Raw genomic sequence first — 21,691 nt, forward strand, 5'->3', positions numbered from 1 at the left:
GTATCATGTACTTTGGACTACTTTGTTACCACTCTTCTCTACATACTCTGCTTAATAATGTGTTTTTATTAGATTTTTGTAACAGAATTTTATTAATTGTACTAATACAGTGGAAAGCAGCAATTGACTATGGTTGTTGTTTTAGTCTGTTCTTACATTTCCAGCTCTGCTACTGACTTTTGGGTGATACTTAAATAATGTAGTCACCTTGTGCCTCAGTTTCCCACCTATATAATGGAAATATAATTACTTGCAAAGATGTTTTTCAGTGATGACAATTTATTCTAATGCTGAAGAATGTGTGTATAATTATTTGACACTAGGTGAATACTCAAATATATAAATAAGGTTTAACTGTCTAAAGGAATTGTTCTTTTGGATGTTTCTGTGCAAGGTAAATGAAAAGCTTAGTAATATGAGGCATCATTCTAAACAATATTTCTTGGACTAGTATAAGGAGCTACTAGATGTACATCTCTTGAAAAGATAAAATCATTAATGATGTGCAAGTTGAAGGGGCATGGATTCCCTGAAGCTATTCTCTGTAATAACGCCGCTTATCACTTGCCTTAAACTACATCTGTCCTCTGAAGGCTGGAAAGTGCATTATATCACAATATCAACTGCATACAATTAAGGTATGTAAAATTAGTTCTTTCGTAGAAAAGAGTGATCATTGTCCTTCACTTTAGAGGCACTGTCCTTAAATATTATGACAGCTCCAAAACTGCTCAGTGAATTAGGAGATACTGCCCTTCAGTTTAGTTTTTAAATTTTGTATATCTCAATTTTTCCTAATACAATTTTTGCCATAATTACTGTTGTAGCACCTTGCAATCTAAAAAGCCTGAGTCTCACCTTCAGATGGACCATAGCAGCATTTCTTAAACTACTGTTTAATTGCCTGGAAGTCGGGTACCTCCTAATGTGCCACCTCTTGTTTATATCCACTAAGAGCAGTTAAAATGGACAGATAATAATTGGTTGGGGGAATAATTGTGTTTTGCAAAAGATTATTGAATTCTGATTCTCCATTCCTGCATTCTACAGCTTGAAGTACTATTTTTCTCAGCCCAGATATTATCTGACAGACCAAAGTACAAAACAAAGACAGCCATAAATCTTCACCTGTATCTAGCTATGCCTATTTTTCCACTTACTGGGAAGTTACATAACTTGATCATTATAACTGTAGGAGAGATGCACATGACATGGCAAGGCTGAGGAGGCTGATTTAGTCACCATGTATTCCCCAGTCGCAGGACAGGTTAGGTCTGTTGCTCATCAAAAGCAGAGCAGGAAGTTGCCAAAGGCAGCAGCATGACTATGGCTCTGAGGCCTTCTTTACCTGTAGGGGACCCCTGGAATGCCAAAGTGTTGCTGCTTGTCCTGCCTCAGCAGAGAAATCAGTGTGACCCGCCAGTAGCCAGAAGTGCCATCCCTCCCTTTCCTGTTTGCCCCGTAGTAGCAGTCATAACTTCCCAAGAAATAGCCCAGCTCATCAGGCTTAGCAATGTTCAGATTTGCCTATCCTGCAAATTTGAGATGGCTCTGCATTTCTGACATAAGTTAAAGCTGTTTCCAGCTGTACCTAGAGTTCAGATACCCAAATTCATTGTACCAGGAGTTGGGAATCCAGGGTATAAGGTTTCTCTGGCTATGCTTTGCTTCCCCATACACCCCCCAAAATGAAAGTCACAAAATGGGTGTTAAGTTCCAAGACTGCAGTCTCTGTGCCTATGGTATCCTCAAGGAGCTGGTTAAACAGTCTTGCCAGACCCTTTGGGCTATGTTTACCAGAGAATAAAAATAATAAATTGATATGGTCCATTTCTTCCAGGGCAGATTTTTTTTTTAAAGTCATACTTATTGAAGGATAGTCAGTTTAGAACGCAAGTTCGCCAAGTCACACCACACAGGCTCTTGAAATTTATGATAATACCATGTTCTAGGATCAATGGCATAGTGTTCTTTGTAGTGCAAATTCTTTATGGGTCATAGAATAACTGAGCAAGTCATCAAAACATTGATGTATTTGTTACATATTTTTCCAGTTCAAGTTTCCTTGCAAAAAAAAGAAGGAATGTGTGGTATCAATCTGGTATCAATACTGTACTGAAAAAGCAGAATTGTTAACATGAATTTATTTCCAGGATCAAATATCAGTTTTCTACTTCCAGTACTGTTCTTGGATGCCTTTTATTATAGAGCAATTTATCTTTTATCTCACTACGTATTTGTAGGCCTTCATCATGGCAGCATTTGAACGATCACAATGCTTCTCTCTTGATTTGCTTCAAGTACACTGTTTTTAATTCGAGTAAAGAAAATTCAGCCATCTTTGCAAAAAATTGAACACCCCAATGCAAAGCACATAAAATGAATCAGCTGTCCTGGGATTCTGTGAGCCTTTCTCTTAGTTTCTTAGTTTCTTTCTGTCTTTTTTTTTTTTTTTTTTTTTTTTTGTATATGCCATGTGTTCACAGCCAATAAGCCAGTGGTATTAGAAGAAGTACTCCACAACTTGGATTTCTGTGATATTTTGGTCAGTGGTGCAGAACTAGATCCTGAACAAGAGTGTTTAGAACTAGATCATGCGGAGCTTCAAGGAAAACATCTAGATGCTACAAATTCCACAGCAGGATATTCAATCTATGGTATGTTCATGAACTTTGCCTTCCCTTATTTCTTCCCACCAACAGGTAAATCTTTGGAATGAAAGGACTAATCTGAAAGAAAGCTGAGGTGTACTACCTTTAAAATATTCCAGGAAAGATTGTGTCTCAAAAAACATAGTTACTTCGTGCTCTCTGGGTGTGCTGTGTTTATCCATTGTCCTGAATACAGCACAGCTTTGTCTCATCTCTTCACTCCTCCTGCTACTCCCCTAAAAAAGAAAAATAGCAAAAAATAAAAAATAAAATAGTGTGGGGGTTCCACTGTACCATAACAGTGGAATGTGTGAATAAGGGAATTCCTTAGTGCTCCTGCACTCAGTGCTGGTAGCTCACTGGCCTTTTATTTATTTATTTCAAGTATTTAGTAATTTATTCTAATTCTTTATGGTTACATTTGTTCTTCTCCATTATGGACCTACATTCTTTTCCAAAAGCTGTTTCTCTGTTAGGGAATATTTGATCCACTGCCATTTTCAGACCATTTTGCATTTTCTGTGGCTGTTTGATTTCTCCTGCACTGCACAGAGCATTTGTTGCACAGCATTTTGTGATTATTGCTTCACTGCCACCATTTCAGGTGTGGACACCATGCACAACTATGAGCTGGTTCTTCGGCAGATTCGATATCGTAACTGGTACACTTCTGCCACCTTTGACAGAAAGTTCAGAGTCAAGTGCTCTGAGCTAAATGGGCGTTACACCAGCAATGAATTCAACTTGGAGGTAAGCACTAATTCAGTTAAGCCTTTCTTTTCTAGCACTGCAGCTGAGCAGTAGCCTCATCTTCAATGACACTGACTTTTCTTTAAAATCTGTAGAATGATTGACATGTTCTGTTATCAATAATCACACAGAGGAAACGTTGTAAGTTCTATACAAAGAGGACGTTGACATTTGTCAGCACTCCTCAGTGTGGGTTCGTCTAGTCAGCTGCATATATGAGGAGAACATGATGCTTCTCTTGAAATCCACTAAGAGAGAATTACTCTTTCTCAGTTGGAATGGAGGATAAGGTAATCATCATTGGTTTTCCATAACCTAACTGTCACATGAAATCTCCTACAGGTGTTTTTTGTTTTGTTTGGGGTGGGGTGGGGTGGGGGTGGTTTTCTTTGTGTTTTTTTTTTTTTATGTATACACTTGCTTAGAAGTAAATCATCACAGCCTCATCATTTTTCTTACATTAGTTATTTTTTAACTTAACCCATTACACTTCTCTTTCCTGAAGTGTCCACCCTTTTCATTTTTGCCAAGCAGTACCTCCTTATGATAAGTTTTATAATTTGTTCCTCATCAGATGGAGGTTATTCCTGGTAACTTACATGATTTCAGGTTTCTTTGAGAAGGAAAGTAAATATACAGCTAATGAATGCTTAGGATAGACTTCATCTTTTGTACTACCTAGACGTGGTCAGTTGCCACAGGAAAATTTGGCTAGCACTTTTGAGCTTATTTTTGCTGATACTAAGTCCAGTGCATCACAGTGGCTCCAGGGACAGAGAGTTGCTGCTGATGCATCTTAGCAAGAATCATGTACCTAGCCTGAAGAAATATGTTACCTAGCCTGTAACCCAGGTACCAAGTAACTACAGGAGAAGGGCAAGATCTTACCAATACACTCAAAATTTAACAATTGGTTTTGAAGGTCTGTACATATTTAAGTCCTATTGAAATCTCTTCTCACTTTAGCATTCTGCAGCCCTGACGATGACTTCAGGGTTTGTGCTTATAATATAACTATGAGTAGGACAGAGGAGAATGGATGGTACCTTCAAAGAAAGTCACCCTGAAAGGAGGGATACAGGAATAGTTGAGACCTCTTTTCGTTCTCTCTTTGGTTTTAATCTCTATAGGTTTGATATATTGTCTGTTAGTATCCTGAGTGACAAATCTCTCACTAACTTTCAGGGAACATCTAAAAGCTGATCAACACAGACAAAAAAAGACACTACTTATCCATACAGGAAAATCAAAAAGAGATTCCTTTCCTGCGCCACTTCAAAGTCTCCAACTGAAGGACCGCTAATGCTAGAAATCAGAAATATGTTAACCTGCGTATTTTTCTCTGGCCTAAAAGAATGAATTTGACCTTTAAGGGATATATAATGATGTTCCTATCTGCTGATGAACCTCTTATTACAATATAATGTATTATGGAGCCAGCCATCTTGGAATACAGAGAACGTCCTTTTAGTATCTGATCACTTATTCTTCACTTGTCCCAGGTTAATATTCTACACAGTTCCAATGCCAACTTTATGGACCATGTAAACCATATGATAGTACAGCCGCAGTTTCTCCAGTCTGTCCACCATCCAGAGGGAAGAATAAGTACTGTTCACAACTCAGGTATGTGATGCCTTTTCAGAGACTGCTTGTAATCATGCTGGTAAGTCAGTATTTCCCTTGTGGTTCACACTAGTCAACAAATGAAGCTCTGAAGTACATAGTTAACACTTTGTGAAACCTCACCCCGATCATTGCATAGCTATGACAGATGGCAACATTGAATTCTCTCTTCCTGAGGTGGTGCTTTGGAATTAAAAACTGGTATCCTTTTTTAAGTCTACATTAAAGGTTATGTACTCTGACCCCAGCTAGTTAACAAAGTGTCTTATTCCTAGTATTGAATGGTATGACAGATAACAGTTATGCTTATATTGTCCTTATATGTCTGTATTTCTATGGCATATTAATTTTTGTCCATCTGTTCCTAGGCAAATAGAAATGATTTTATATATACGGATATATACATATATATATATATTTATATATTTATATAAAAACAATAATTGGTGCAGTGCTTCTGCTAGCTGCTGTCCAGGCCTTGGTCTGGAGCTCTCTGCAGAGAATTGCTCCTAGGCATGTACAGGGACCATTAGTACACATTAAATCCAGAATTTGAACTGAATGTTTGGGCTGTATAAGTTAAAATATATACCCTAATCAGAAACCTTTTCAGTGAAGTTAAACCCAGGCCAAAGCTATCTGTTTCAATGCTGGATTCTGACATACTTTTAGCTTAATGATACATGTGTAAGGAAGTAAAGCTGATGTAAAACGCAGGTAATCATAAGTAGTTACAGACAGTTATGGTTAGAAAATTACTGAATTTTTCTGTAAACTTGTATGGATATTCTGCTATTGCAAAATGAATTTTGCAAACTAGTTCTTTTTTTACTTTAATGTTGTTTTGATTTCAGCATTCTGAAAGGCAAGGCACCAAAATGGGGTACACAATTACTGTAGCTCCTGCAACTTCAGTATCTAGGTAGCAAAGGTACATAAAAGTGGCGGCACTTCTCCATTAACACATACAGTTATGAAGCTGATAACATAAGAATAGTTCAGAGAAATGCCTTCCTGTGTCTAGCTGAAGACAGAGGCTTCTCAGAATGCAACAGAACAGTGAGGAAAAATATCTTGAATCCTCAGGAGTCTCCCAGTAAGGCTGTAATACATGGAAATAGAGTAGCAATGCTTTATTTTATTTTGGGAGGATTGAAGTGCCACTACAAATATTTGAAACCTTCTAAAATAAAATCTTGGAGATACACTTTTTCTCACAAGTGATGTTAATGCTTCAGTTAGCTATAATCAGAAGGAGACAACATGCAGTTAATTGACCCCAACTGCAAAAACACTTGTTCTGAAACTAACTGATTCTGAACTGTTTGACTGCTTGTCATCTGTAATGAAGTGGCTCGAAAAGCAAACATTCGGCATGATCACTTTTTACTAAACGGTTGTAATAGTCATTAGTAGGAGTCTGCAAATGCCATTCATGTATGCTATGCCCTAGGAGGTGGGCACATGTCACTACTTTCTGTAGTCCTAAGCAGATGGCAGAAAGATGGCCAGTCTCACTCTGAAGGAACAGGTGCCAAGGAGGGAAAAAAATAGACAATGTGTTTAGTGTTTTGTAGGCAATTTGGTCCATAGATATAAGCCTATTGCTTTTTCACTTTTTGTTCCAGTTGTTCCAAGTGTGGCTACTATTGTTATTGTGATCTGTGTGAGCATACTCATTCTCATCATAGCCTTGGGGATCTATAGAATTCGGACAGCTCATCAGCACAGCTCTACAGACAATGACGGAAGTAAAGAAAATGAAATGGATTGGGATGATTCTGCTCTGACTATTACTGTCAACCCCATGGAGGTACATAACTGAAGCATATTATTATATTATGATAATACCAGGAGATAGTCTGGACGGGTAGCTTGCTTAGCAGTGAGTTTAAAGCTTCCTTCAGAGTACGTTTATTTAGGCTTGGCAGAATAGTTGTGTGTACATACAACTGTACTGAGGACCCCAGCTCAGTTTTGAACTCTGCACACCGTGATAATATTTGTTGTCATAAGTAATTGCTAAATAGGATCATGTAAAATTCCTGGGTACACCACCACTTCTCCATTCATCTTTGCACCCCAGGCACCCAAGATGATGTAGTTAAATTGTTTTTAACCTTTTTAATAGTAAACGCTAATACACTTAAAGGAGGGGAAATCATCATCAAGTCAAAGAAACTGACACTGACAGGTTAAATTTTGGCAGCTTGACTAAGGTATCACTTATTAATATTCCATTCCTGTTATGGTAGGTTTTGAGTATTTGCTACTGAATGGTATTGCATTTGATGTCTAATAGCCACAAATGATGGAAAGCAGATTTTCCCAGCATGCAAACATTTCTAAATGATATGGAGTAAGGGTTTACATTCTCATAGCCACTGGCTAGCAAGAATGGAATTTTCTTCTACTGTCTCTCTCTCATTTCTTTGAACGTGTTGTAGAAATATGAAAAGCCTCACCAGGCAGAAGAGGAGAGTGCAGAGGAAGAAGACATAGAAGATGAAGAGGAAGACACGACCAGTGCTGAGTCAGATGAAAGTGAAGAGGAGGAGGAGGAGGAAGAGGAAGAAATGATTGCCCAAAAGGGAGACAAACAGAACTCCACCAGGCAAGAGCAGTTGGAGTGGGATGATTCAACACTCCCATACTAACATACATACTCTGGCCACGTTGCTCCTTTTGTATCACCAATACAATGTTTTTCAGAGTCTATGAATTTATTGACAGGGTTTGAACTTCTGCTTGCCTATAACTGTTTTGCCTAAAATGATCTTGTTGTAGTAATTGGTGATAGAACTGACCCTTTTCCTACAGAGCTTGGAGAACGCATGGTGCAAACATACTGGCATCACCAGTAATAGAGTAATCTAGAACTTGATCTGTTAGCAAGTGTAGGCCTCAATTTCTTGTTTCTGTACCATGGGCCTCTGACGAAAGTCCTGTCACTCAATCCATAGAGGTTTTTGCCTTTGCTATTTTTTTCATACAGGAGAGGTCTGAGCTTGTTATGAAGAATTATCTATATGGGTCCAAATAACACAGCAGCCATTTGGCTTCACACTTTTAAAGGTGTAAAAATATAATTCCATTTCAAATTAGGACAGTTTCAGTGCTACAGGTGACAGAGACTGTATTCCATTTGTCATCTCTTCCTGCCTTCTTGTATATTAACTGTCTTCTACAAGGGAATATTTAGGACTTGACCTGGGATGCATGTGTGCCTATGTAAAACTGGACAGTGTATTTTTCAGCAATGCTGTCAGAAACCTGAAGACAGGGACTTTATCCAACTTGCCCATAGAGGCTTAAGAAAGTTTAAAAAAAAAACAACAAACCAGCAACAAGGGGATGCTGAAGGCTACAAAAAATAAAATAAATTATTGTATATCCACAAATTAATATGATCTTACAGAAACTGTAAATTCTAATGGAATTGATATACTGAAAACCTGTAGAGTTGCTCATTAGTTATGGATTGAACAATTTGCAGCAAATCAATGCTTTAACTGTCTGTCTTGTAAAATCATTAGCTTGCTGCAGTATCTTACTGAAGGAGTGGAAAATAAGTGACCCCATTATTCCACAGGTATGTACGGTTGGGATTTAAACAATGATTTTTACATGAAGAAAAGGTTCCCTTTTGCTTTATTGAATGCCAGCTGGAATTCCTGTCTGGCTTCATTCTATAAAACATTATGCCCTGTTTCTTCTGTACACTTACCACCCATGAGTAGCACAAGAGAAACATATACATCTGTCAGCCCTCTTTTGTGCTCATAATTTGCCTGCATTTCTTCTTCCTGAAGCCATTTTTGTTGACAAAAGGTTTTATAGAGCAGAACAAGAACAAATAAAACCTACCTGGAACCAAAAGAAGAGAAGAGAAGAGAAAAAAAAAATCCTAAGAGGTTGAGAGAGTATTTTACTTTGTTATGGTAACACAGCATATTTTTCTTATACACTGTTTAAAGATATAAAAAAAAAAAAGGCTACGTAAAATGTGTTGGTAAGTCTGTGTGGTGTGTTTTCTGTCCCCTTTCCTTAATAATCTTTGTATCTTCAAATGCTCTGCATACCAAATGATGCAGCACTTGCTAGGATAACTGTTCTAATGCATATAAAAAAAAACAAATGGCATGGAAGTGACTGCTGCCTAGTGGCTTTTCTGCTCCTTTCCCAAGAAGTTCCTTTTCTTTATTACTTCATCACTGACTTTTGCGTTTGTAATTTGCTACTTCAAATGAGTTACTTACTCTTTTCTTCTCTCCCAAAGAGACAAGCAGTCAGTCTTGCCACAATAGGGTGTTCCTGAGCACTCATGAATGGTAGCTGATCCCACAAAGAATAATCTAAGAGATCTTGAGGGTATCCACCTCCCTCAATAGTTTCTGTTTATTAGAACCTGGTCTTAGAATATAGAGAATGTATTGTGCTTTTTTTTAAATTTATCATCAGTGTTTGTTTTTGTTTGTTTGTTTTGTTTTGTTTTAATTACAGTTTCTGCATCTGATAGCTGTAGGGAAAGATTGACCTCAACTGGTCATCGTAGTTTAATAACTGGAAAGTAAATGAAATGAACCCTAAATATATTTTAAAATTTGAGATCTTTATGCTCTTTTTGTTGTTGTTAAGACTGGAAATACAAAAGTTTTGTTATATGTGCAGTCCTGTTTGATTTTTATACTGGTCTCTTACATGAATTAAAAGAATATTTACAGAATTGAGCCCAGATACATAAAATTTATCTGCAGGAATAAAGATCATATAAAATGAGCTAAAATTTCAGTTTATGTACCATCTAACCAGAACAGAAAGATTTATGTTAGATCATTTCCTAGCATCCTAGTACCCTACATCATTTCCTAGTGTTAATTTTTTTGTTAGTGACATGAAGCAGGCCGTTCACGATGCTTGCTATCAGCACATTTGTTAGCAAATCTTTCTGTTCAGAAAAAAACCAGGAGATCTAAAATTAAAAGTAGATAATTAAATGTCAATTTCAGTTTTAAAACTGGACTTAAATTATTTTTAAAGTCTCTGTTGTTCCTAGTTATTATTATTGTTGTTATCACAGCAAACATTAGGGCAACTTGAAAACAGCAATTTAGAATCTGACTGACAGCCTTTAATTCTTTTATACGTTTGTGTCTATATAGGTGTGTTTGTCTATCTAGTGTTTTTTTTTATCTTTTTGTTACTGGAAGCAAATCTTTTCAGGTCATGCTAGTACATCACAAAAGAAGCAAACATGAAGTATTTTCTCTACTGTAGACAAACCTACCTTTTCAGACCTAGGCATAGTAATAAAAGAATGTGTGTTATCACTAGAATTTGGTTTGCAACAAAATATTCAGAAAACTAAAATGTATCACTGTACATACCTTAGATTGCTCGGTGGGGTGGGTTGTGCAGCATTTTTCATTCAGATTAACAGAAAAATCCTTGTCCCAAAATGTTAGGAAGAATAAGCTATTTCTTCATGAAATGGACCTTAGAATATATGCGTAGAATTTAGAATTTGACAACAATGGCTTTATTAGCAAAAGCTTACTAATAGAATAACATATAAATATGAAACTTTTGGAACTAATTTTAACAATAGTGCCTCCTCTCCATGAATTTTTTTGGACGTAATCTAGTTGCTTAAAAACCAAGCCAAAACACATGCATCTATATAGGCATGCATACACATACACAGAGCTCCCTTAAAAGCAAAAAATACTCTACTTTCATTAAAAAAAAACCAAAAACATTTATGCTGAAAACTCTGAAAGGGCAACTGCAGTGTCTGACTCGTCAAGTTGTAATGTTTATCCTTACCCCAGCTGCAAGGTTGTGCTATCAAGACACGCACAAAGGTGGCTCTTTTTTTACAGTAGCAATAAACAAGTGCATCCAAAAAACATCCCTGAAATGGTACCTGTAATAAATGACATTGAGAATCTGTGACTCCAGAGATTTAAAATGACATCAGACCAATTACAGGAATTTTAAATTACAGGAATTCTAATTCAAGGCTGGGAGAAAAAAAAAGGAAAAAAAAAAAAACCACAAACCTACAAATGCAAATTTAAGCTGGTGATACACTGTGTTGTCTGCATTAATGTAACAGTCTAAGTTGCTTTTTTTTTTGTGATGACTATCTCACATTTCTTTTTCACTTCCTTCCCCTCCATGGGTATTTTATCTCTGCAAACAGAAACAGACCTAAAGATGCACAGTTGTTGAGATCAATCTCAGTCTGTACTGCATTGGCTGACACCAGTTCAAATTAGAAATAGACATGTAGGGTTTGTGACATCTTTAATGCTAATTAAATAAAACATTTGTGTTGGAATACTTGTTCATTCAAAAAAGCAGTAGCATCCTGCTCAGCTGTGTTTAAACTGATGAGAACCTCCCCTTCCAAGGGCTACTGTACAGGTGCAATCTATTTCCCTTTCTGGTGTGTTGTGCTTGGCTTGCTCTGAACGTGCACCATCTGTGCTTCATTCAGGAGGAAAATAAGACTCAGAAAGGGTCAGAGGGTTATAAAGGTTATCTAGTGGGAATGGAATCCACTGTTCCCATCACAGAAGCTGCCCCTTCTACAAAAGTGAACGTGATGCCATAGGACATTAGCAGCCCCAGGATAAGGACTGGCCAGAAGTTAATTCATGTAGCAGCCCTAACTTTACTTTGGCAAACCTTCTGAATCCTGTGGGTACTAATTGTCTCTTTCCCTAACCCACGAGGCAGCTCTAATGCTTTTACCTAGTGGGGATCCCAGCAGGCTGTGCGATAATGCTGCCTCTAATGGAAGTTTTGGTGCCAGCGTGTGCACCACCCCCATCATCTCCACTGCCATCCACGCTTAGCAGATGAGGAAAATGTCAGGCTTTACAGAGGTGACAGCAGGTAACAGTCTAATGGGGTGGCCCCCAACAAGCTGCTGCTGGTGTTCTGGAATATACACTATACCAAAATTAAGGAGGTTTGGAAGAGCATGTGGATACTTATTTAGTATTTACTTATTTAGGGAGAAAAAATTAAACTGTGAGGACATCTCCAGGGCTTGTAAACGTCTCTTCTTTCCTTAATTCCCAATGCTAACCAGATTAAGTATATCCAGACCAGTATAGCACTACCAGGTTTTGTATGCCTAGTGAAAATGACACTAAACACCTCTTAGCATAATACAACTTCCCTATAAGCTATTTCCAGGAATTCAGCTGGTGGCAAAGGAACCAAATACGCTCATGATTAACACCCTAATTGTGATTAACACCTTAATTTTATTTATTTATTAGCAAATTTGTTTCACCTTTGTAGTTGTTTGCTGGATGTATACTATTTCTACACTACTCCTAAAAAGATCCCAACAGCTTTACAGCAACAGTAAGAGAACACCTCATTTGGCAAAAAATGAAGGTATCATAGTTTATACAAAGGTATTTTATAGTTAGGTATTTGTCTTTTGTTTCTTGATGAAATCCCATTGTTGAAAACAAAATTTCATGAAGTAAAATTTTTGACAAATACTGACAGTTATCAGAGTGAGAAACCACAGTGATACAAGTAGAATTTTGAAAAAACATACACAAACTGATACTATATTGCATGCATATATATGTGTGTGATTTAAAATATTTAACATATTTATATAGAAAATATACCTACCTAGATTGGAAATACACATCTTGTTTTCTCCAGGGTTTTCTATGAAGCTGTATGGATTCAAGCAGCACATCTAGAGATGGAGAATAGCTGAAAATGCTGGAATCAAAGTATATAGAGTGCCATATAATATGCCAGTTTGGTGGTTTTTTTTTTTTAGGATCCCAGTCTCATACTAGTCAACTTCTGGAAAGTTGAAAATTGGAGACAAACAACCAATGAGCTCTGTTTCTGCCCTGATAAAATTACTAACAAAAAAGTGGAAATACTGGCTACAGGGGTGGGGGGTGGGGGTGGGGGGGGGTGGGGGGGCGTGGAGCTGAATGTGTAGTAGAGTAGCCTCAGCTTGATGTGTCACTCACTTTTGATGGTAAGCCTTGGGATTGTGCACCCCTGCATGATCTCTGTCACTGCTGACCTTTCCTTAATATCTGGTTCAGAAGGTTTCAAGACACCAGTCACAAAAACCTAAGGCAGAGAGAGAAATAATAACAATTTAAAAAAAAAAAAAAAAGTCAAATAGATCAAAGTAAAAGCGCCTCTGAAAATGCTAACTGTATGTAATATGCTTGCTATATAAATATGATCTTCCTCATGTTTCAGCCAGTATCAAAAACCATATAATAATACTGGGTTTCTGCCTCCTTATGCTAACCTAAGAAAGATGACAGGCTTTGTTCAGGACACATCATAAAAGCCCATAGATTCTTTAGACCTCATAGAGTAAAAAGTGATGCAGATGTTGCGAACAAAACACCCCACTGCTTTTGGCTAAGCCATACTTCATAAGATATTATACTTTCTACAGTACCCAAAAGCAAACAGTGATCCTGCACAATCTTTGAGAATTAGAAAATATAAGAAAATAGAAGAAATGAGAAGAAAAGGGAGAGGAGACGAAAGGAGAGCATAACAACCAGTGTTGGGAGTGTTTTAAGCTGAAAAGCATCAGGTCACTGAATGTGTTCAGCTTTCCAGTAAATAAGATGATGAGAGTCTCAGATGAACCAACAGATGAATTCAAGTGTATCCTATGATCAGAGCAGACTGTTTGCTTTAGCACTGGGGTCTTTTTTGTTGCTGTTTGGCGCATTTTTTAGATTAGTTTCTCCTGGGAGCCAGATTCTTTTGTATTAGAGAATAAAGACACATTTGAAGGATGAGCACTAATGCTACAGCAGGGTAAAACAAGTAGATTGTTAATGCACCCAAAACCAAAAAATATTTCTGCAAAATCTATCAGGAAGATTGCTCCACAGATACCTCAGCAGGTAACTAAGCTTTGTTGCCTTTTATATGTAACAGGGTACAAACCTGGTATGTTTTAGGGATTTTTTTTTTAAATGTATTTTTTTTTCCCCTAAAGAAGACATTCATAAAACAGAAATTTGGAATGCTCAAACTAAGCAAAAGGGAAAGGAGTGCATGGACTTTTTCTTCATAAACTTATGTCTAATATAGGATTAAAATATATATATATTCTAACACCCACAGGATTGAAGGTTAACACAGGAAAATGAAGCCAGGAGGTGATATATGTTCATATCTTCATTCCTGATGATGGATGTCTCTAGATCAGCTCTCTTGTTTCCCAAGGGGAATTTTGCTGCCTTCTGAGTAGTTATTGACAGTGGGTCTATAGTTAGTTACAGTTACAGTTTCCATTCTCTCCCTGTAAATAGGAATAATGATACCAAAATCCTTTGCAAAGCGCTATGAGCCCCATAGTTGAAAAGCACTGCCAAAGAGCTTGCTGGCGTTACAATCCAATAATTGTGTTGCAGCACTACTTACAGCCCTCCATTGCAGAGCACCCTAGACACACAAAATGAATGGGAATGGTTACAGTCAAGAAACTGAGACTCCTGTTTCCGTAGTTATTGCTTAGGAGGAAACAGCCACAATAGTTTGAAACATTACTGACATTTAAAAGAGCATTCAGAAAAAGCCCTCATTCCTATTTTCAGTTCTGTAACTCGTGGAAATTCTGTATTCATCAGCTGTAGAAGCTACAGGGCCATGTATTGTCAGTATTTATGCCTCTGCTGAGAGCAAAGAAGCAAAAGAAATTTTTTCAAAGCTAAGTACATTGTTTGATAAAAGAGAGCAGCTTTTACTAGGCCAGGTGCATAAAGCCTGCCAAAGGCAAAGAAAAATTGTTTCCAAATGTGGGACAAAAGTTTTACAATAGTACTATATCACTACATCCTTATACTACCAAAACCAGAAATTTTGTGGGAGTAAAGGCTTGCTGCTGCCCTACCAATTCCTTTTCTATAACTCTGGATACAGTTTTGCATTTTCAGAGTTTAACTTCTTTGCTAGACATAAAGTTCTTTCAGATTTCTTTAGGTTTGTTAACAAATGAAATATTTTCTAGCTTAATTTTTCAGGATATATGAATAAAAAAGAAAACACTATACAAATCGTTAAAATTACATCTTCATTTCTATTTCTTCCTCCCTTAAACGTATAAATGAATGTGAAAGATTAGACCAGATAACCCTGACCAAGCCTGTTACTACTATGCTATTTCAAATCAGTATTGACATTGGCAGCAAATTTTTGCCTACAGTTTGCTAATGTGCACATACCGACATGAGAAGGTGGATGGTTGTTTTAACTGGGCATGTTCTTTGGAATGTGGATTGGATTAATTGCAGTCAGTTCCTTTTAAAAACTGAATTACGTTTGGGCAAGAGTGAACAAAAGAGGAAAGAAAGAATAATCCATGAATAATGGACAGAAAGAGTTAAGGTTTGCAGTTGATGTAAAAAACAAACAAACAAACCCTGGAATTTACTAGAGAGGGACTAAAAGCTTGAGTGTCAAACAGTAATAAAATGGAAACATGCCATCTTCATGTCCAGAACTGACAGTTATCAGCAGTCAACAAGAAGAACCAAATATAGGATGTTGACAGGTTCCTGAGGTGATGAGGTATGTATGTGTACATATATATATATATAAAAAATGCGTAATACCACTTCATCATTCCCAGCATGGGGGCGGTTGTTGCGGCAATGAACTAGAACCTTAAGTTATTTGAAATGGTTGTTGCTGCCCGTAGCTGGTTCATTAGTTACAGCACCTCCAGCAGAGCTGGGAAGGGAGCAAGACCATGACAAATATTACTGCACCATGCCTGCATTAAGTAGGAAATGCTCTATGGCTAAGGCTGGCCAATGGTGATTTGGGCCAAAGCATTTGGTCTGCAGTGACTCAAATATAATGGTACGGTTATCACACATTTTAGTTTGAAGTGTGCAACAGAACTTTGGCACAATGACTGTCCTGATAAGCTTTAGAGAGTTTGTGCAACCAACATACTCCATAGATTGGAGGAGGAACTGGGAACACCCAACAAAGACTGTACTCCACATTGTAAAGGTCCTTAGGTAAATTTATTGTCACAATCCAATTTCTTAACTGTCCATATAGTTAGGAACCTTGATTTTGAAAAGACACAAAATGCAAAAAAAATAAAAAAAAAAATCAAGGATAACAGTAATCCCTGTCCAATTCTGAGAGCTGAAGCTGTTATCTCCATTCTCAGAATAAAACACTGGCATGTTTATTGTTAGATTCTCCACAAAGTAATCCAAAACATGAGGGGGATATCTCAAAATATTTTTTTTATATCATTGTAAATACTGCACCAGTAGAATCTCAAATAAATGCTTGATTATGGTCAACGTAACAGTCGAACAGTCCTCACAGCAGGGATAAATGTACCAGACTGGGTTATTGCTTGCAGGTTAATAGACACTGGGGTTCACGTTCCCACTGATAATTGTTTCATTTAAATTTCAGTGTGTGGAATTTGCTGCTAGACTCATTAAATCTTAGAAATAAAGATTAGATGCAAAGAAAAAGTAGTACAGGTAGCATATTGGGCTAAGAGTGCAGAATTGTTCCCTAGAATATATTTTCTAGTGTTAGGGATGGGGAGGGGGGTGTTTCAGCTACTTATATGTTTCTAAGCCTGGGGCTTCTACTGCTTCCCATGGGAGACTATTCTAGAGTCTATTAAAAATCAGCATAGAAAGCTTTTCTTGATAATTAATTTAAATAACTGTATTTCTAATTTTTATTTCATTAGTCCCAGTTACACCCTTTTGCACCACCCAAAATAATTCTTCTAGGTATGATGTATATCCTTTGAATATTTTTAAATAGTGATCAAGTTCATTGCCTTTGGTCATTTGTTACAAAGGCTATGAATCACCCCACCAACACCCCCAGTTCATTCCTTGAGTCTCAGCTTTTGTTAACTTTTCATGGAATTCCATCTACTACAAAATAGATAAATAAATAAATAAATATCCTATTTCCTTAAATTTATGTTGAGGCCTGATTTTAAACACATTTTGCAGTAATGTGTGGAAGAGTTCAGACGCAGCATGAACGTGGCAGTGTCTTTTATGTCAGTAGGATTTAACAAAGCCAACCAATAAGCACTGGAGCCAAACAATACCTACTTAACAAAGCAGCAATTTGTTAAAATTTATATAGTTGTCACTAGTGTGAAAACAGAAATTTTTATGTGCCCATGCTTTTCAGTGCATTAAACTGTAATCACTACCAATACGTTTCTTTAAGACAGACTAGTGTATGTTGTTTCTCCTCAGATCTGACTGGTAGAATGCTCCTACTTTCTAAAACGATTTCTAGCTTCACGTTAACTGCTGCAGTGAAACAGAGTCGTGCCAAACTTTCTCAGCACTGCTGTGCCTAACATTATGTTTCAGATTTGCAATGCACATATGGTCTCTGACTGTCACGATGACTATATGGTTAGTTTTCAAGCATGCCCCAAGCAAATCTCTGTTTTCTGGCTTAGAAGCCTGATTACCCAGGCAGCCAATTAGGATGTACATAGTCAGCTTGGCTCTTTTACTTGATATTTTTCCTTCTTCTACTCCACCCGGCTGTACCTGAAAGCCAAAACAACTGAGGTCCTTGTGCTCAAAGGCTGTGGAGATTCTTGCATCACCATCTCACTATGAGCTGAGTGAAGTAAAACCGTCTCCCTCATTTGCTCTGTTTAAAAGAAGTAGCGCAAACAGGGGAGCAGGCACACCTAGCCTTCCAGGATTGACTTCCCTCGGCACATCTCTGTGCCTAATAAAAGCATCATCTAGCACTGTACAGATGATATTATATGGAATGTTAATTGCCATCACATAATCAAACAAATGACTTCCTCAGAGTTGGCTAATACAACGCATGAGAAAAGTTAGCAGAAATATCTTTCCACTCTCTAAAAATCCTGTGTCACTATAGATGCCCATCACTCCTCAGACCACCTTTCCAAAAATGAGCCATGGCATGAATAATTTAATAAATTATTAAGTCTAATAGATTAGGTGGGGAGACAATTAAGTCTTGCAGGTTGAGGTTGCAACAACACAGAGGGAGACAAAAGACTTCCTGAGCAAGGAACTATGAAACGTGGCTTATCATGTGATGAGCAGCAGAGCAGGAATCAGAATTTCACCCCAAATGTTGTTGGAGCTTGGTAAAAGGGATTGTTTCTGGTTAGAATTGGCCAGATAGCTATGAAATAGCTTACATGTAATTCAAGCTGCAGAATTTGAAGAGCTGAAAAATAATCTCATACTGAGTGTAACAGCTCTAGGCTCTAATTGGCTGGGACAATTCAATCTCTCATTTCATTGTAACTTGACAGTAAAAGCGATACTTCATCTAATTGCAAAAATGTAGAACTTTTCACATGTAGTTCATCATTTCCCAGATTTGCTTCCATATTGGTGCATTAGTTCTTGTTGAGAAGCAGTAACTGCAGTTGGTAGTGTCTCTTTTGTAACTTGGGATTGTTTCCTAGCAGACAGCCTGATCTCTGTGTAATTGTGGCCACGTCTATTGACAATTAAAAAATATGCCAGGTAGGATTCAAATGAACACATACTCTATGTTTATGACTGTAGAGGACCAGCTCTATGGTTGTGACTGTGTCTCAAACCAACAATCTCTTCAGTCCAGGAGAGATACTCATTATATAAAATACCTTAATGTGTATGTGAAACAATCATAAAACACATCTTGAAATGTCTTGTTGCAGATGCTAAATACATTTATGAAAGTGTGAATATATACAATTTATGCAGGATGATGAGTTAAATGACTATATGCAATGAAAAAATATGAATATGAACTTAAAATGATTTTTGAACACAGAAAAAAATCTGCTTTTTTAAAAAGAAATTTTTTCTTTATGAAAATGTACAGTAAATGTTGACACGTAGTAAAGTACATTAAAGTTAACTTTACATATAGTGGGAATAAGTTGTGCGCAACCCTCCTCCTGTCCTTCCTCCCATGGCATAGTGGTGTATTTCATTAAAAAACATGTCACTTTGCACCTTTTTATGCATTTGAGATTGTTAATATCCTGATGTTTTCCACATAATTTACAAAATGCATAATGGAAATAGATCTGTTATTTTAAAAGTTGGCCTGTACATCTGTACATGTATAAAACCAGATTCATTTTTGTGGTCACTATGGCACTTTCTGTGAATTGGCCAATAAATATAATTTTAGAATTTCACATAAAAGATAATGTTCTGTAATCTTTATTTCACCAACTACTGAGATTTTCGCATTTCCTGAACTAGATCCCTTAAACGCTAACAGCTCTGGTGGCAGAGGTTAAATATCTGGTCTATATCTGTCAGCACTTTTTCTGATTCCTGGGAGTAACAAGTCATATGCCAAAAGATTCAATGCAGTTTTAAAACATTTAAATAACTTTTCATCCTTCTTCTGAGAATATGGGAAGGGAACCTTTTGAAAATTTGTTAGTATTTACATTTAAAGTCTATTTTCATACTGCATTTCAGTCTGACAAAATATGATAAAATATTAAAGAAAAACCTGGTTATACAATATTTTACACACTTAATATGTCAAATAGTAAAATGTGAAAAATATAACTTGGAGTAACCTGAGTAAAAATTACACTCGCACAGTTGATACGTGTGCGCTGATCAGGAGGGCAGGAATATGCCTGACTCCTTTTTGCCTTGTGCTCTGTCTGGAGCTTCTCTCACCACTGGCTCCTCAGACCGAATCTCATTCTTTAATGAGATGACACACTAATTATGTAAGGTATGATATCCATCACAATACAATAGAAACTCAATTTTTTTTTTATTATTTAATTAGCAGCTCTCAGTTAAGTACCCAGCATCTGAAAACTAAGACACAATTCAGCTCTGTTGAATTTTCAAAAGAGTCTAAGTCCCACCTCTGAAGTCTCAGTGAAGGTAAAAGCCTAACCTGGACCAGTGATCACTGTCCCCAGTCTTAGCTGGGTCATTCTGGGCACGAGAAGTCATCATCATAAAATCACAGAATGGCTTGGGTTGGAAGGGATCTTAAAGATCATCCAATTCCAACCCCCCTGCCATGGGCAGGGATGCCACCCACAAATCAGGTTGGCCAAAGCCCTGTCCAGCCTGGCCTCGAACACTTCCAGGGATGGGGCATCCCCAACTTGGATCCACAAGTCATGCTGAAAGACGTTGCACTTTTGATTTCGGTGGAACAGCATCCCACAGCTGACTAGAGGTTTGGAAAAATCCTTCAAGGAAAATCTTGCCTATATGCTACAAACAAGAGGCAGTGAGCCTAACCCTGTTTTGTCATGGTTGCAGAGCAGCATTACAGATGTACAGATTTCAAGCAGAAGGTAGTCCCTGCTTTCTGCATCTCACATTCAGACAATGGAGCCTGTCACTGTAGCCTTAGCAATCCATTCACACTGTTTAGCCAGATCTGGTATACCTCAGCAGCAATACTGAGAAGGCTAAACATCAGACAATTTAGACATATAGAACTGAAACAAAACAAAAAAACTAGTAAGTAAATACCTTTCTATGAATGCTATTTAATATAGTATATACAATGGATACAGTATTTACTGTGAAAATGGCTTTGTTTATGCAATTAAGATATACATCAAAGATGCTTGCATATATGAAGGTCAATGTCATAAAATATCATAAAACATTATCATATTTACCTGTAAACAAGTGCAATAGCCTACAGGACCTAATAAACGTGGCCTTTTTCTGAGTTAAAATATGTAATGATTCATTCAGAGCAACTGTGTATAAACAGTTGATACTCATTTTTAGCATTTGTTGATCTATTCTTATTTAGGCTGCGTAATAAAATTCATCTTACACATAAGAGGAGAAACATATAGTAACTTAGACTTAGCCTTCTTTTGCTTCCTCACAATTTCTGAGTTTACAAAAAAGCATAGCTGTATTACTGCAAAAGTTGAGCTAAATGCAGTCACCAGTCAAGTTAGCTTAAGGGGTTTGCCAGCCAGTGTTTCCTGACTTAAGGAAAAACAAAAACCTAACCTGCCAAATCTCATTAATATCCCATCCTGTCCTAATTGTGTTAGCAGTCTCCCTTTGTCAAATAGCAGGAACCTTGCAAGCAGGTGTATGTGGTTGGTCTGCCTCACACTGCAGGCACATCATACGGGAGTGAGAGCAAAGTGATGGGGCAAGCAGCTGAGGACTAAGCTACCATTCCGAGGGACATCACCACGCTGCAGAAATGGCCTGACAAAACTTTAGCAATGGCAAACGTGAAGACACCTGGGACGGAATAAGCCCCTGCAACAGTGCAGGTTGGAGGCTGAAGAGGTAGAAAGCAGCTTTCTGGAATACGACTTGTGGGGAGGGAGGGCAAGGTGGACAACGTGGACAGGAGTCAGCAGTGCACTCTTTTGTTGGTGAACACAACCATTTATTGGCCACATTAGTAAGAACATACTAGCAGGCTAAGAGAAGTGATTATTCCCTGTACCTGGCATTACTGAGGTTGTATCTGAAACTCTGTGTCCAAGTTTTGGGTTCCCCAGTACAAGACATCGACAAACTGGGTAATCTAGTGGAGGCCCACCAGGATTGTAAGGGATCTGGAGTACAAAATGTATTGAGAAAAGCTGAGAGCTG

At 37.5% G+C, this 21,691-nt stretch overlaps 1 protein-coding gene across 9 annotated transcripts in view; it reads left to right on the plus strand.

The window, feature by feature from the left end:
* CLSTN2 (calsyntenin 2) overlaps positions 1-19,270 on the plus strand; it is a 344,598-nt gene extending 325,328 nt beyond the window's left edge. For all 9 annotated transcript variants that reach the window (XM_080605191.1, XM_080605195.1, XM_080605196.1 and 6 more), the window contains 5 exons: positions 2,487-2,657; positions 3,256-3,401; positions 4,904-5,027; positions 6,656-6,840; positions 7,475-19,270. In XM_080605191.1, the coding sequence (XP_080461317.1) occupies positions 2,487-2,657; positions 3,256-3,401; positions 4,904-5,027; positions 6,656-6,840; positions 7,475-7,684 (836 nt within the window). In that variant the 3' untranslated portion in view covers positions 7,685-19,270. The remainder of the gene's footprint in view (positions 1-2,486; positions 2,658-3,255; positions 3,402-4,903; positions 5,028-6,655; positions 6,841-7,474) is intronic.
* Positions 19,271-21,691: the final 2,421 nt, after the last annotated feature.

Source organism: Anser brachyrhynchus (assembly GCF_964034855.1).
Source record: "Anser brachyrhynchus genome assembly, chromosome: 9".
Classification (NCBI taxonomy): Eukaryota; Metazoa; Chordata; class Aves; order Anseriformes; family Anatidae; genus Anser; species Anser brachyrhynchus.